The 14731-nt window shown below is 53.8% G+C and overlaps 1 protein-coding gene across 2 annotated transcripts; it reads right to left on the bottom strand.

Annotated features, from left to right (window-relative positions):
- Positions 1-3481: 3481 nt before the first annotated feature.
- Positions 3482-14303, bottom strand: KRT78 (keratin 78). Of its 2 annotated transcripts, none has more exons than XM_509082.7 (9): positions 13856-14303; positions 13216-13430; positions 12073-12133; positions 11506-11601; positions 9864-10028; positions 9398-9523; positions 5442-5662; positions 5131-5165; positions 3482-5050 (listed from the first exon to the last, which is right to left on the bottom strand). In XM_509082.7, exons 1-9 carry the CDS (start codon positions 14237-14239, stop codon positions 4791-4793), a joined length of 1563 nt encoding a protein of 520 aa, XP_509082.3. In that variant the 5' UTR covers positions 14240-14303; the 3' UTR covers positions 3482-4790. The 2 variants fall into 2 exon arrangements, with proteins under 2 accessions (XP_509082.3, XP_003313725.2); XM_003313677.4 differs by lacking the exon at positions 13856-14303 and adding an exon at positions 13527-13580.
- Positions 14304-14731: the final 428 nt, after the last annotated feature.

Raw genomic sequence — 14731 nt, 5'->3', positions numbered from 1 at the left:
TTTATCTTTTCCCAACTGGGCCGGCTCCCCAGCTCCACAGACACTCCTGCCCCATCGCCCCAGGGGGAGAGGGAGGGGTCCTGTGGGCCACGGGGAGTGCCCTCTCCCCAAGCAGGAGGGAGGGGCCCTCCCGGTTATCACCTGTGCTCCAGAGCTGGGGCTGAGCCGAGACTGTCTGGGGCAGGATGCCACCTTCTCCCCCTGCCCCCAGGCTCTCCTCGGTTGGCACAGGATGATACGGGCTCCCATGGCCACCCCCACCACCCAGTGACTGGCTTGCTGTCCTCCCACCCAGCCCCAGTGGCCACTGTCAATAGGGCTCTGTTCTACGGGGTTTGTCCCAGGCCCCTGTTGTAAGCCAAGGCTGCAGGGCCTGGGGCTGTACAGGTGGTAGGAGAAGGAGCATTGGGCAATGGGCTGCCAGAGAGAGCATCCAGGCCTGCTCCCATCCCACCCCCAGCCAATGGCCCACCACTCCTCCCAGGTCCAGGGTGGGTGACACAGGTGACAGGGCGAGAGTGGGGATAGCCTGTGCCTCTGCCGTACAGTGGCAGAGCCTTCTGGGAAGTGAGCCTGTGCTGGCAAAGTGAATTCAAGGACAGAAAGAGGATCCCTGCCCAATCGTGGGGCCCAGGCCCTTGATCAGGAGGTAGAAAAGGCCTGGGGTCCTCAGGCAGGGCCCAGAAGCCTGGGAGCAAAGGACATTCTTATGGAGGCTGAAGAGAGGGCAGGGGATTTAACCAATACCTGAGATCCCTGACCCTCTACCCCACAGCAGAGTCCCCAGAGAAAGGTTCAGCCACTTTGGAGGGAGCTGGAGGTGGGTCAAGGACACAGACCACCCTGGGTGGAGCTGTCTCCACCCAGCTCCACACAGCTCCAAAAAGCAGGTGTTCCAAAAAAGCCCCAGGAGGCCCACGCAGCAGCCCCGTCACTCCCATCTTCCCCTGCCCCACATGCAGGAGCCCATGTGTCTGATTCAGAGGGGCCAGGGGAGCTCCTTAAATCACCTCATATGGTCCCCCCCCCCCACTTCCTATTCACCTCAGTCTGCTGGGACCAAACACAGCCCCAAGCAAAGACAGAGACGTCAACTGTCAGGGCCGAGGGGTGACTGAGGAGGTGACTTTAGACACTGGCCCTCCCCACCCCCTTCTCTCAGCAAGAAGATGGGCTCAAAGTGAACAGACTTGCCTGAAAAAAAAGGAGCGAGGACAGCATCGCTGTGCTCCCCACCTCCATCAGATGAGCAGGACAACCAGCCAGCCTGTGTCCCCAGGATCCCAACAGAGAGGACATGGGACTGCCACGGAGAAGGCTTGGCCTCCCTCCCATGTTCCCCACAGCCCAGCAAGTGAAGAGACAGCCTGCTCCAGGACCAGAGGGAGCTGTGGGATCTTCTCCTAGGGCCCCTGGGAGGCTGTAAGTGGCTCCCCGTTGCTTGAAGAAGTTGAACCCAGCTCCCACAAGGAATGGGAGTGAGAGCACTTGCAGAACTAGTCCCTTAATAGCCAAGAGGAGATTTTGGAGTTAGGACACTGGGCATTTCAGGGAGCCAAGCCGAGACGTCTCCCACACTGAGCTGTGTGTCCTGGGGCAACTCGCAACTTCTCTGACCCCCATTTTCTCTGCCTATAAGCAGGGCCCTCCGTGGAAGCCCTTTGGAAACGTGATCCCTGGATGAAGCCGCCCCTTCCCACTGACCTTCGTCTCCTTTCCCCAGGCTGAGATCACTTTCTCAGCCTCCCTTATCTCTCCCTGGGCGGCGTGGGTGGAGGAAACAGTCATGAGTGGGCCCTAGCCTCCAGGATGTGGCTGTGGGCCCCCTGGGCAAGGAAGTGTTGTCAGCCCTCTGAGTCACAGGGCAGCCAGGCTGGTGGGAGTGAGAGGCAGTCGATAAACACAAGTCTCACATCACCCCAGACACGACACTCACGCCAGTCCCTTGCACACATTTACCAAGCACGCTCTCTGGGACACGCTTTGTGCTGGGAGCTGGTGACAGGTGCACAGGGACCAGGGCACACTCTCATGGAGCTCCTGGCTTGCTGCTTGGAGACAGCCTCCCTCCCACCCAGGTTCACAGCCCAGGCCCAGACAGAAGCCTGGGAGGGCACTTTGCCTCCACCAGCCCTTACTCTCCACTCTACCTTCAGACAGGACATGCAAGCTCAGACCTTCTTTCTGCAGCCCAGGGAGGAGCAGTTTCCTCCCCTCCTGCCCTCCATAGAGAGGAAGAGCTGCTGCGCACTGCTATACTGATTACTGAAGGGCTCCATCTCTGGAGACTGTCACCTGCCCAGAGTCCCTCCCTGATGGCAGGACACAAAAGCAGAGGGGACTAAAGATTGCTGCCACCAAAGGGAGGGGGCAAGAGAGTGGATACTGCCAACCTAGCAACTACCATGGGTCAGGCTGGATGCCAAGCAATAGGAAAGTTACAGGGACAAAGGAGCCCCCAGAAGGTAGGGCTTTCTGAGCTAATTATCATCATTATTACAGTCAGCACTTACTGAGCACGTACTATGCAGCAGAGTGGCCTGGATGCCTTCCCTGCAATGGCATGTTGAGTCTCCGCACTGGGTGATGCTCCATCTGCCTCCCTCCCGCTCCATTCTCCACCTTCCTCTGACCCTTGTGGGCTGCTCCCTGGCACTCTGGCTTCCAGTTGAGTTGACCAAAGGGAGACACCAGCAGGAGATCAGAGGGAGGAGAGAGGTCAGATGTTTCTTCCCAGCTCCCTCCCTGCTTCCAACCACTTCAGACCACTGTCTGGGGACATGGCTGCATCTCCCCATGATTACAGCCTCTGCCACCTCACTGCTTCTCTTGATCTTCAGCTCTATATAAGGCGACCAGCCCATCCTGATTTTCTCAGGACTGCCCAGCTTTAGCACTGCAAGTCCTCTCAGTCTTGGACACACTGAGAGGGTGGACCTCACTCTAGGTGTGGTAACGGCTTCTCGCCATTGCTGGTCCCTGGCCTCTCCATCCCTGTTCCCTCAGCCCTAACCACACCTCTGCAAGTAATCCTTTCCTTAAAGTCAATTTAGCCCTCTCAGGTCCTCACTTCCAAGAAGACAAAGAAAAGAAGGAACAACAATCACGCCCACAATCACGTGCAGCCTATTCACTGCACAAACCACACCTGACACGTGCCCGAGGGCAAGGCCATTAAGGAGGTCTTAGTCTGAAAAACGTGGTAGAGGTCACCGCCATCAGGAACATTTCCAAAGTGAGTGTCTTGGATGTCTGGGTGCTTCCCAGGCTGTATGTGAAACTGCATTACCATGTGAGGTGAGTCACTCATAGCAGGCCAGGCAGGAAGCAGCCTTGTGAAGCCCAGAAGGACCCAACACCCATATCCCCAGTCAGAACAGCTGGTGCTGCCCACAATCTCCGCCAAAGCCCATGTAAGGGGCTGAATCCCTCAGCACTAAAGAAAAGACTATCCTCTGGGGAAAAAAGAAAACGGAAACTATACTTTTTCAAAAAGTCCATTTAATTGAACTACCTTGGATGAATTTAGTTTCCTTCTGGGATCCTAGTGGCACTGTCGCCACACAGCCCTGTGAGGTACATATTATTATTAATCTCTTTTTACAGATGAGGTAACTGAAGAGGTCAAGCTGCTTGATCAAGGTCGCACCACTAGGAAACGGCAGAGCTGGGATTCAAGCCACATCCTCACTGGCTCTGGTCTCCTTCTCACAAAGCTGAAAAGCCTTCTTGCATAATTTGGATGGAGCGATTCATGAATCTGAGGAAAGTTCTGCCCTCCCTCTAAAGCAAGGAGAGGCGTAGTGTGACCTCCTGCAGCCCAGACTATGGAGTTTGGGGTTGAGCCAGGTCCCCCACCTGGGTCTGGAAAGCGAGAATGGGGAAAGAGCAACTGCAGGCACCCATGAGGCTGCTGGGGGTGTGTAGAAAAGGTGATCCTTCCAGCCCCTCCTGGCACCCCACGTGATTCCCACACTCTTGGCTTCCTGCAGAGCTTCCTGAAGGAGAGGAAGGAGGAGAAGTTTCCAGCCTCATGTTCACACTTGCCCAAGGATAAGATGAGAGCCAACAGATAAGGGGGTAGGGGCAGAGTTTGAACCCCAATCTCCATCAGAGCCCCCAGGCACAAGCTGAGCACATCCTCATCCTGGATGCAGGAGTGCCAGGCTAATAGAGAAGCTGAGTCCCTTACCAGAGCCAGACAGACATAGCACCCAGGACAGCAACAGGTGCAGCCAGACTGCCAGGGACAGGAAGGGCCCAGTAGTTTAGACATGGGAATTAGAGAAGGTTCCTAGAAGGAGAAAATTTTGGTGCACAGTCAGGAAGAAGGAGGAACAAGAAGGAAGGGGGCTGCCCCGGTCAGGACTAGAACCTCTTAAAACAGGCAGTTGATGAGGAAGTGAGCTACAAGCACAGCTAAAACATCAGTGGAGGTGTGGGAGATGGAGGGCACCCCAAGGAACACACTGGAGAGCTTGAAGGATTCCTTGATAGAGTGGCTGGGTTGTGGAGTGAGGTACCAATAGGACACGTTTGGACACAGATATGCCGCAATTGCCTTCCGAGGAGAGGAAGCTGGGGAGCCACACAGCTTTTGTTTTGCTGGGTGAGGTGTGCAAGCACTTAGAGCATTCAGAACAGCAGGAGGGGAAACTTTATTGATTTTTGCAGCATCCGCTGTGGGCTGGCTTGGGCTGTGGGCAGCGGACACGGAGTTGGCCTTGCAGAGCCGGCTGATGGGGGGAGCGGGCCAAATGTGTCCAGGAAGGAGGTGGCTGCTGGGTCGCTCAGTAGGTGATGGATGTCTTCAGACTCGACTCGACTGTCTTCTTCAGGATGGTGTGGCAGCTGGAGCCAGCGCTGGAGCCAGACACAGAGCAGGAATCCAAAACAGGGTCCTTCCCAGAGCCCAGGATGATGTTGGAGCCTCCAGTCACGATGCTGGTGCAGCAGGACCCAGGGCTGCCTTTCCCACTACCGAGTCCGCAAATGCTCCCCAAGCCTCCACCAACTCCTCCAGACATGACAGCGCTGCCTCCCACCGAGGCTGCCAAGAAACGCACCGGCTCAGAGCAGGGTCCTCAGCTCCCCATGGGGATCCCATCCCTAAAGTCCCCTGATACTCACAGATAGTGACCTGGCTGGGGCACTCCCCAGACATCCTAGGGGAAAAAGGACAAGAGGGGGATGCGCTAAGGAATACTACAAAGAATGCATCCCCACGAGCTTTTAAGCCCCTCAAAGCAGGTCACCCACCCTCTCAGCAGATAAAATCCACAGTCTCCAACTTAAAATCCCTCTCTGCAGCGTCGGTTGCCCTTAGCAACTCACAATGTCAGGAAATCTCTCAGAATCCTCTTCAGCAAGCAGCTCACTGTGTTGGCATCCCATCCTCCTCCCCAACCTCATATTCCCAGGTCCCTCCAAGCCTCCCTCACCTGCACTCCTCGCCCTCCAGCAGCCTGCAGTAAGTGGCAATCTCCACATCCAGGGAAAGCTTCGTGCTCATCAGCTCCTGGTACTCGCACAGCAGCCGGGCCAGGTTCTGCTTGGCCGTCCTCAGAGCAGCCTCCAGCTCGTCCACCTTGGCCTGAGCGTCCTTGAGGGCCAGCTCCCCACGCTGCTCAGCATCAGTGATGGCGGCCTGCAGGGTGGCGTTCTGGAAGCGGGGTAGAAATGAGCGAGAAGGTGGTTGTAAGTCCAACATAGCCTCTCAAAGCACCCACTGTGGATATCACTTGAAGGCTGGAGCGGATCATAATCTTATGAGCTCAAAATTATCCATGGCTGTCTGTACCAACACCACCCCTGCAACAGGCTCCTCTCATTCTAAGGGAAGGTATTGCTTCCCTCACTTCCTTACCTCCTGCAGTAGGTTGAAGAGTATCCCCCAAAACTTTCATATCCACCCAGAACCCCAGAATGTGATCTTATTGGAAGTAGGGTCTTTACAGATGTAATTAATTAAGGATCTCATGATCATATCGTACCATATTTAGGGTGAGCCCTAAATCCAATGACTGGTGTCCTTATGAATAGAAGAGAGAACACAGAGACAGACACAGAGAGAAGAGCTCAACAGAAGATAGAGGCAGGGCTGGGCATGGTGGCTCACACCTGTAATCCTAGCACTTTAGGAGGCTGAGGCAGGTGAATTACAAGGTCAGGAGTTCGAGACCATCCTGGCTAACACGGTAAAACCCCATCTCTACTAAAAATAAAAATAAAAAAATTAGCTGACCATAGTGGCATGCACCTGTAGTCCCAGCTACTCGGGAGGCTGAGGCAGGAGAATTGCTTGAACCCGGGAGGTGGAGGTTGCAGTGAACAAAGATCATGCCACTGCACTCCAGCCTGGCAACAGAGCAAGACTCCGTCTCAAAAAATAGAAAGAAGAAGAGAGAGGCAGAGATGGGAATGATGCAGCAATAAGACAAAAAATGCCAAGGAGCTCCTGAAGCCTGCAGAGGCTAGCAAGACCCAGGGAGGACTCTCGCTGCACCTTCAGAGGGAGCACGGCCCCGCCAACACCTTGACTTCAGACTTCAAGGCTCCAGGACTGGGAGAGATTACATTTCTGTTGTTTTAAGCCACCCAATTTGTGGTGATTTGTCATGACAGGCCTAGGACACTAGTACAACTCCTGTGCCACCTCCCCAAGTGCTCTTTCCCTATTTCTTCCCACCCCCAGCCCTCAGCACCTCTCCCAGGGTGCTTAAAGCTCTTCCTGTACCATGGATCACTATCTGCAAGGCTCCCCCTGAGGGTCACAACGGTTCTCATTTTTTTCAGACAGTCCCATTTCAAATACTTTGTCCTGTTGTCAGAGTACATCAAAACATGTGCCTCAATTTGGGACTTGAAAAATATAATCTCTACCGGGCACGGTGGCTCACGCCTGTAATTCCAGCACTTTGGGAGGCTGAGGTGGGCAGATCACTAGGTCAGGAGATAGAGACCATCCTGGCTAATACAGCGAAACCCTGTCTCTACTAAAAAAAAAAAAAAAAAATTAGCCAGGCATGGTGGCACGCACCTGTAGTCCCAGCTACTCAGGAGGCTGAGGTAGGAGAATCGCTTGAACCCGGGAGGCGGATGTTGCAGTGAGCCGAGATTGCACCACTGCATTCCAGCCTGGGTGACAGAGTGAGACTCCTTCTCAAAAAAAAAAAGAAAATATAATCCTTTTACTTACAATAGAAAGCTAGAGGAAGGATGAGATCCCTGTCTTTATCAGCCTTACAGTTGATTTGCCCTCACATCTGACTCAGGAAAGAAGGAATTGTCTAAAGGCTGTTATTATCGATTCCCACTCTGTGGATAGAAACATAATCTCTACTCTATAGATGAAGAAACTGAGGCTCAGAAAGAAGAGTGGCAGAACTGGGATCCTAACCCACGTGGGCCTGCACAGGGGAGCCCAGTTCATCATGTTTGCTCAGGAAAAGGAGCAGGGGACAGTGCTATATCCCCAGGAGGGATTCTCCTGGGAAAGGCACATTGCTGTGTGAGGAGCTGTGATTCCCAGGCCCAGATACCCAGTACACACTCCTGTGTGCTGCCACTGGACTCTCAAGACCACATGCTTCAGAACCAGCTGGGCAACCTCATTTAAAAAGCAGGTTTCTGGGCCCCATCCTTAGAGATTCTGACTCCTCAGCTCTGCCAGGAGGCCAGGAATCTGGATCTTAATAGCCACCCCAGAGGACTCCAAAGCAAGGGGTCCAAATTTGTTGGTGAAACATAGTGGCAGCAAATTGAGTAAGAGGATTCATCACATTCATCTCAAGCCCTGCTTCTCATTGCAAACAAGAACCAGAAAGATGGTTTGGGTTGAAGTGTGGGTTCTGGATACTCCAAGAACCCTCCCCAGAGGGCTCTGCTTGGGAGTCAAGGGACCACATGTGACTTTTGAATCAAGCTGTAGTGGTTGAGGAAATGGCCTGACTCTGTGGTCTCTGCTCTCCATCCTCCATTGACACCCAAATTGATATTTTGGGTTTAGGAAATATGAGTGCAAGAATACTTAACAATTTGAGAATTCATAACACTTCACATCTAGAAGTGCAGTCTCTACACCGCAGGAGGAGCAGGAAACGGCCTCCCTCCCCTTGCCAATCCCTTCCTCTATTTCTGACCCTTGTAATGCATCTACCTAAGGAGAAGTTAGCCCCACCCTGCCGCCCACCTCACCTACTCTCTGAGGCCCTGGCTCCCAACTTCCCCCACAGGGCACCAGGACCTTCAGTGTTTGACCTTAAAGTCCCTGCTGCGCTTGAGAAGTAAGAGTCAAAAGAAGAGATAAGAAAAGAGATGTGGGCTGAGCATGGTGGCTCACACCTGTAATCCCAGCACTTTGGGAGGCTGAAGCTGGTGGATCACCTGATGTCAGGAGTTCGAGACCAGCCTGGCCAACATGGTGAAACCCTGTCTCTGCTAAAAATACAAAAATTAGCCAGGTGTGGTGGAGGGCACCTGTAATCTCAGCTACTCGGGAGGCTGAGGCAGAATTGCTGGAACCTGTGAGGTGGAGGTTGCATTAAGCCAAGATCACGCCATTGCACTCCAGTCCGGGCCGACAACAGTGAAACTCCATGAAAGAAAGAAAGGAAAGAAGGAAAGAAAGAAAGAGAGAGAGAGAAAGGAAGGAAGGAAGGAGGGAGGGAGGGAGGGAGGGAAAGGAGGAAGGAAGAAAGAAAGAAAGAAAAGAGATGAGGCTGGGTGCAGTGGCTCACGACTGTAATCCCACCACTTTGGGAGGCTGAGGCGGGCAGATCACTTGAGGTCAGGAGTTTGAGACCAGCCTGGCCAACATGGTGAAATCCCATCTCTACTAAAAATGCAAAAATTAGCCAAGCATGGTGGTGAGTGCCTGTAATTCCAGCTACTCAGGAGGCTGAGGCAGGAGAATCCCTTGAACCCGGAGGCAGAGGTTGCAGTAAGCCAAGATCACGCCACTGTACTCCAGCCTGGGCAGTGGAGTAAGACTCTGTCTCAAAAAAAAAAAAGAAAAGAAAAAGAAAAGAAAAGAAAAAGATAAGAAAAGAGAAAACAGATGAATTAACCATCTCCCCAAGGGGCTGAAAGCAAGATGTACACCTGGACGTAGGCTACAATGCTGTCAGCCCCCTCCCCAACGCCAGGGGAGTGCAATCCAGTGGCACTATCCCACAAAAGCCAACATGTGGCTAGAAGTGACAGCAGGAAGGCTGAATTCACCCTAGATGGGGCTTGAAGTTCTCTTCTCCCCAAATTATCCAAAGCTCCAGCCAGTTATCAAGGTCCTCGACACAAAACCACTGGCAACCCAACTGGAGAGAGAAGCTAGGAACTGGGAAGTCAGTTGAAGGCACAAACGCAATGAAAGGACATTTGGGGGTCTCTGGAAATCTACCTGCTTCTTGAGGTTCTCAATCTGACTCTGTAGCCTCTGAATCTCTTGGTGCAGCTGAGGGATCTGGACTTTCGTTTCCTGCATCCTGTCCCCATGAAGCTGGGCAGACACCTGAAGCTCCTGGTACTGAGAGGGGAACAGAGGGGACACCATTAGTTGAGAGGACTGCCACCTTTGACCATCTCCTCATGTTTGAAAAGCCACCTCTCACTCCTTATTTGGAGTGTGGGTTAAACGCCTGAGCCAGGACACAGTGGGATATACTTCCAGAAGTCCAAGCTTATCTCCCACGGTTCCTCTGCATCGCCTCCCTCCTGGAGGGGAAATGGCCCTGCCCACCCAGCCCTGGACCTTCAGGGAGGTAACTGGAACTGCCCCAATGGGATCAAGGTGGATGACCACCCTAGAGTTTGGGCATGGAGACCTAGCCATTTCCAGCATGGTACTGCCCCCCAGGTCCCACCACCTTGGTCTGGTACAGGGCCTCAGCCTCAGCCTTGCTGGTCCGGGCGATCTCCTCGTACCGGGCGCGGACCTCAGTGATGATGCTGCTGAAGTCCAGGTAGCGGTTGTTGTCCATGGACAGCACCACAGACGTGTCGCTGGCCTGGGTCTGGAGCTGGCCCAGCTCCTGCAGGGAAGACAGACTCAGTGTCCACCCACCCCCAGCTCCTTCTCCCCTTGAAGCCTAGGATGGTTGAGCAGGATGATGAATTTCTGCTTACATGCCATGACCCCCATTCATCCCAGGTGGCTTTGAGTATGCCCTGCTCACCATGGGACTCGATCTCCTCATTCAAAAATGAGAGCCATAGGAGGTGGTCTCTGAGGTCTCTTGCAGCTTGGACATTAATGGAAAATGGCCTGCAAGGCCCGAAATCACCCAGCCCCCATCACTCCTCAGGCCTCTTTTTTTTTCTTCTTCTTCTTCTTTTTTTTTTTAAGATGGAGTCTTACTCTGTTGCCCAGGCTGGAGTGCAGTGGTGCAATCTCGGCTCACTGTAACCTCTGCCTTCCAGGTTCAAGCCATTCTTCTCCCTCAGCCTCCCTAGTAACTGGGATTACAAGCACCTGCCACCAAGCCTGGCTAATTTTTGTGTTTTTGTAGCGACAGCGTTTCACTAGGCTGGTCTCGAACTCCTGACCTCAGGTGATCTACCTGCCTCAGCCTCCCAAAGTGCTGGGATTATAGGCATGAGCCACCGTGCCCAGCCATCTTCAGACCTCTTATCATGCTCCTCTCCCTCTCGCTCCTACTACTCTGGCCACACCGACCTTCCTGCATTTCCTCAGACAGCACACTCCCGCTGTGGGCTGCAGCCACTGCCTGGAATCCCAGAAACCCACCTGCGTGGTGACCTTCCTCACCTCCTCCAAATCTTTGCTCAGATTTTATCTCCTAAATAAGGCCTACCCTGGCCACATGATTTGAAGTTGGCACCTGCTCCATGTTCCCAATCCTCCTTTCTCTGTTCTCATTTTCCTTTTTTCCATTGCGTTTATCACCTTCTTGCATACTATATGATTTCCTTATTTACTAAGTCTGTTGCTTATTGTCTGTCTCCCAATAGAAAGCAAACTTAGTCGGGCGTGGTGGCTCATGCCTGTAATCTCAGCACTTTGGGAGGCTGAGGCGGGTGGATCATGAGGTCAGGAGTTCAAGACCAGCCTAGCTAAGATGGTGAAACCCCATCTCTACTAAAAATACAAAAATTTGCTGACCGCAGTGGCGGGTGCCTGTAATCCCACCTACTTGGGAAGCTGAGGCAGAGAATTGCTTGAACCCGGGAGGCAGAGGTTGCAGTGAGCTGAGATTGCACCACTGCACTCCAGCCTGGGCAACTGAGCAAGACTCCATCTCAAAAAAAAAAAAAGAAAGCAATTTTTTTATCTGTAGTGATTTTTTTCTGGTTATTCATTGATGTATCCCCAGGACCTAGCAATTCACATAGTAAGTTTTCAGTAATTGGTTGTCAAGTGACTGAATGACCCAGAATCTAAGCCACCCTAACAGACTTCCCCTCTTGGCCATTCTCCTCATGGCCACAGGAAGCCTGCCCACCCAGTCCTCTCTCTTGGCTGCCGCCTGCCCTTTGGTTGAGCCTCACTTCTTCATTCAGATGCTTCAAGAAATAGAGGTACTCTCTCAGAGTCTCCAGCTTGCCCTCCAACTCCATCTTGCTCAGGAAAACCCCATCCACATCCTGGAGACAAGGGGAGAGAGAACATGTAACCCCCTCTTCCCCTTTGGGGGCCCTACTCTGGCTCAGGAATTCTGTTCATGCACTGCTCAACACCCATCCACCACGCCTCCCAAGACCCCCTCCTTCCTCCTCCAGCCCCACTCTGTCCTGCTCTCTCCTTTGCCCAACATTGACCCAACATCACCTTCAGGAAGTCTTCCCTGATTAATCGCAACCAGTTCTGCTTCTTCCAATCCCTCCCCGCCCTCTCCTGCAGTGACATCAAGAGCTCGTCAAGCAGTCCTTTAGTCAGATCTTGCCTTGGGGCCCCTGTGTCTAGGCAGATGTCCCATTTCCCCAGGAGACCCCTGCAGGTAGAGTGATAGCCTGTCCTAAATCAGGACCTCCCACCTTTTCCCTCCCAGCCTAGGACTAGGCTCCATGCACAGTGGATGCTCAGAACCTAAGTGGAGCACTGGCCCCCACCCTCACCTTCTTGAGGACCACAAAGTCGTTCTCAAGTGTGGCGCGCCTGTGGGCCTCCTCCTCATACCTGCCAAATAAGTAGAGAAGGAAGCAGTTTGAGGCTCCACGGTCAGAGCTCATGCCCCCATGTCCAAGCATGACCTCCCTGAAAAGGACTCCTTGCCTTAGAATGCCCCCAAACAAGACAATAACCAGCCCTTCTCTCCTTTCCTGCCACGTCCTAGCTATGTACCTGTGCCACCCTTTCAGCCCATGTCCTTTTGATGACGACAGCCACATTGTTTCAGTTTATAAGGCACATTTGAATACCTTTTCCCACTTGCTACTCACACCCATCACTTGAGGTAGGCAGTTTGGGTTTTATCAGAGAGATTAGATGATTTGGCCAAGACCCCGCAGATGACTAGGTAGACAAAGCAGAGCCAACCCAGGTCTGCTGACCCCAATCCAGGGCTCCTTCCAGAACCTTCCTTCCTCCACCTCACATCCCATTATCCCAATAGCCCTGGGAGGCCAGAAGGGCAGGTGACATTTCCCAAGTTTACAGAAGGGAAACCAAGTCTGGGAGAGATGAGATGCCTTGCCCAGGATGCACAGCTACCCCTCACTCACAGTCGCCCCAACCCAAGCCCCCTATTAGTCCAGGGCTCTCTCCACTCCACCAGGTGACCTAGGCGTGGAGCCCAGAGCCACAGCCCATCTGTGAATTGTGTCACAGGCCTGGGGACGGCCCCACTAAATTGATTCCCTTCCCTCCTTGGAACCAGAGAACATCTGAATCACTTTAGCCCACAGCCCGCTGAACAGGAATTTCTCAAGAAAAAAAAAAGCCACTGAGGCATTGTTTAAATAAGCCCTTCCCAGCCTTGACCGGAAACATGGGCCCTTGTAGCTGGGGCATGTAGGACACCGGTCTCCCTGCCTTTCCTCCAAGGTTCTCCAGACCTGCTTGGGGACTGTGGGATACCTCGTTTACCTGTAGCAGGTGGGCACCTGAGAGCCTGGGGAATGGGGACGTGGAGGGGTAGAGGGGAGGCCAGTCATGTGCCTCTGGGTGCTCAGTATGTGGGACACCTCCTGGCTGACAGACCCAAACTGAGTCATCCCAGACCCCGCCCACATGGCATGGGGAAATTTCAGTGTGCCTACTTGGACTTATACTCCTCCTCCTGGTCCCGGCAGGCCTTCAACTCAGCATCCAGAGCCCCTCGTTCTCCCTGGAGCTGCTCCAGCTGCTTCCTGAGCTGATCCAGGCAGGCCTCAAAGACAGGCTCCAGGCCCTGCTGGCTGCCACTCAACCCCTGTTGCTGCAGCAGGTGCCACTTCGTCTCCAGGACCTTGTTCTGCTGCTCCAGGAACCGCACCTGCAGCAAAAGCAGAGGATCCCTGAGGCTCCCGTGGGACTCCCTGTGCACAGCCTCTGGAAAGTAAAGCCTGAGGGACCCTCCCATCAGCCTCACCTTTCCCCTGTCCCCCTGCCCAACCTGGGCAGGGGAAGCCTCATGACCTTCCATGACACTCTGAACACAACAAAATGACTGGACTGACTAATGGGGCAGGGCCTTCCCCCCGCTGGCTGGCAGTTCTCTGTCCCTGAGCCCCAGTCATGGAACAACAGGGCCTCAGCATAGCCAGAGAGAGTCCAGTTAGTCCACAGGAGGGACTTCTTTGCTGCAGAAGTTATTAGAAAAGTGGTAGAAGGAGGCCAAACTTCCCATTTTCAAGTCCATCAAGAGCAGCTCCTCCAAGGGAGGCACAGAGACAGGGGCTTGGCTGAGTTGACCCTCACCTTGTCAATGAAGGAAGCAAACTGGTTGTTGAGGGTTCTGATCTCCTGGGTCTCCTGCGTCCGCACCACCTGGAACTGGGGATCGATCTCAATCTTCAGTGGGGTCAGCAGATTCTGGTTGATGGTCACTTCTTGGATGCCCCCCGGAGGGCACAGGGAGAGCCCAGGCCCACCACTCCACTCCCCAAACCGCACCCCCAGCCTACCCCCTGACCCCCAGGTACTCCCACGAGAGCCTTCCAGGCACCCCCCAAAGGAATTAAGGCTCCTGCTGCTGAAGCCGCCCCTGCTGCTGAAGCCTCCCCTGCTGCGGCCCCTTGAGCGAGCAGAACAGGCTGAGCGAGCGCTGAAGCCCCTCTGGGCCCGGCATGGGGAGAGAGACATGGCAGAGACAGACAGTCACGCAGCTGCAGACGGACAGACAGATTGTCAAGGTGTGTGAGTTTCTGCCCTGGGGCCCCAGCACGAGACTTTTATCCACTCCCGTACCTGGGCTGGGCCTTGGAGAGCAAGATACTCTTGACCTGACTGTGTCTGTCACTTGGCTCCAGCTGACTTACTCTGACGTGCCTGGAGAATAAGTGTCCGGCACGTGCAGAGCCAAGGGAGAAGGAAACCCAGACCCTGCCCTCAGAGCTCCCAGGCTGTTGGAGAAATAGGCATGCCCAAAGACAAGGAAGCAGGCAGGAGACTGGGATGTCAGTGCCGAGGGACAGGGAGGGATGGCCGGAGCAAAGTCACTGAGGGCCTCAGGGAAGGCTTCCTGAAGGAGACAGGGAAGCGAGAGGAGGTTGAAGAGGAAAGAAAGCTAGAAGGGGTTCAGAGGAAGCATCAGAGTGCCCTGGATTCTCAAGGGAGAATCTGCCTCAAGGAGTT

The sequence above is a fragment of the Pan troglodytes genome, chromosome 10 (assembly GCF_028858775.2).
Source record: "Pan troglodytes isolate AG18354 chromosome 10, NHGRI_mPanTro3-v2.0_pri, whole genome shotgun sequence".
In the NCBI taxonomy this organism is placed as follows: Eukaryota; Metazoa; Chordata; class Mammalia; order Primates; family Hominidae; genus Pan; species Pan troglodytes.
This window is presented reverse-complemented; position numbering and strand designations above follow the sequence as displayed.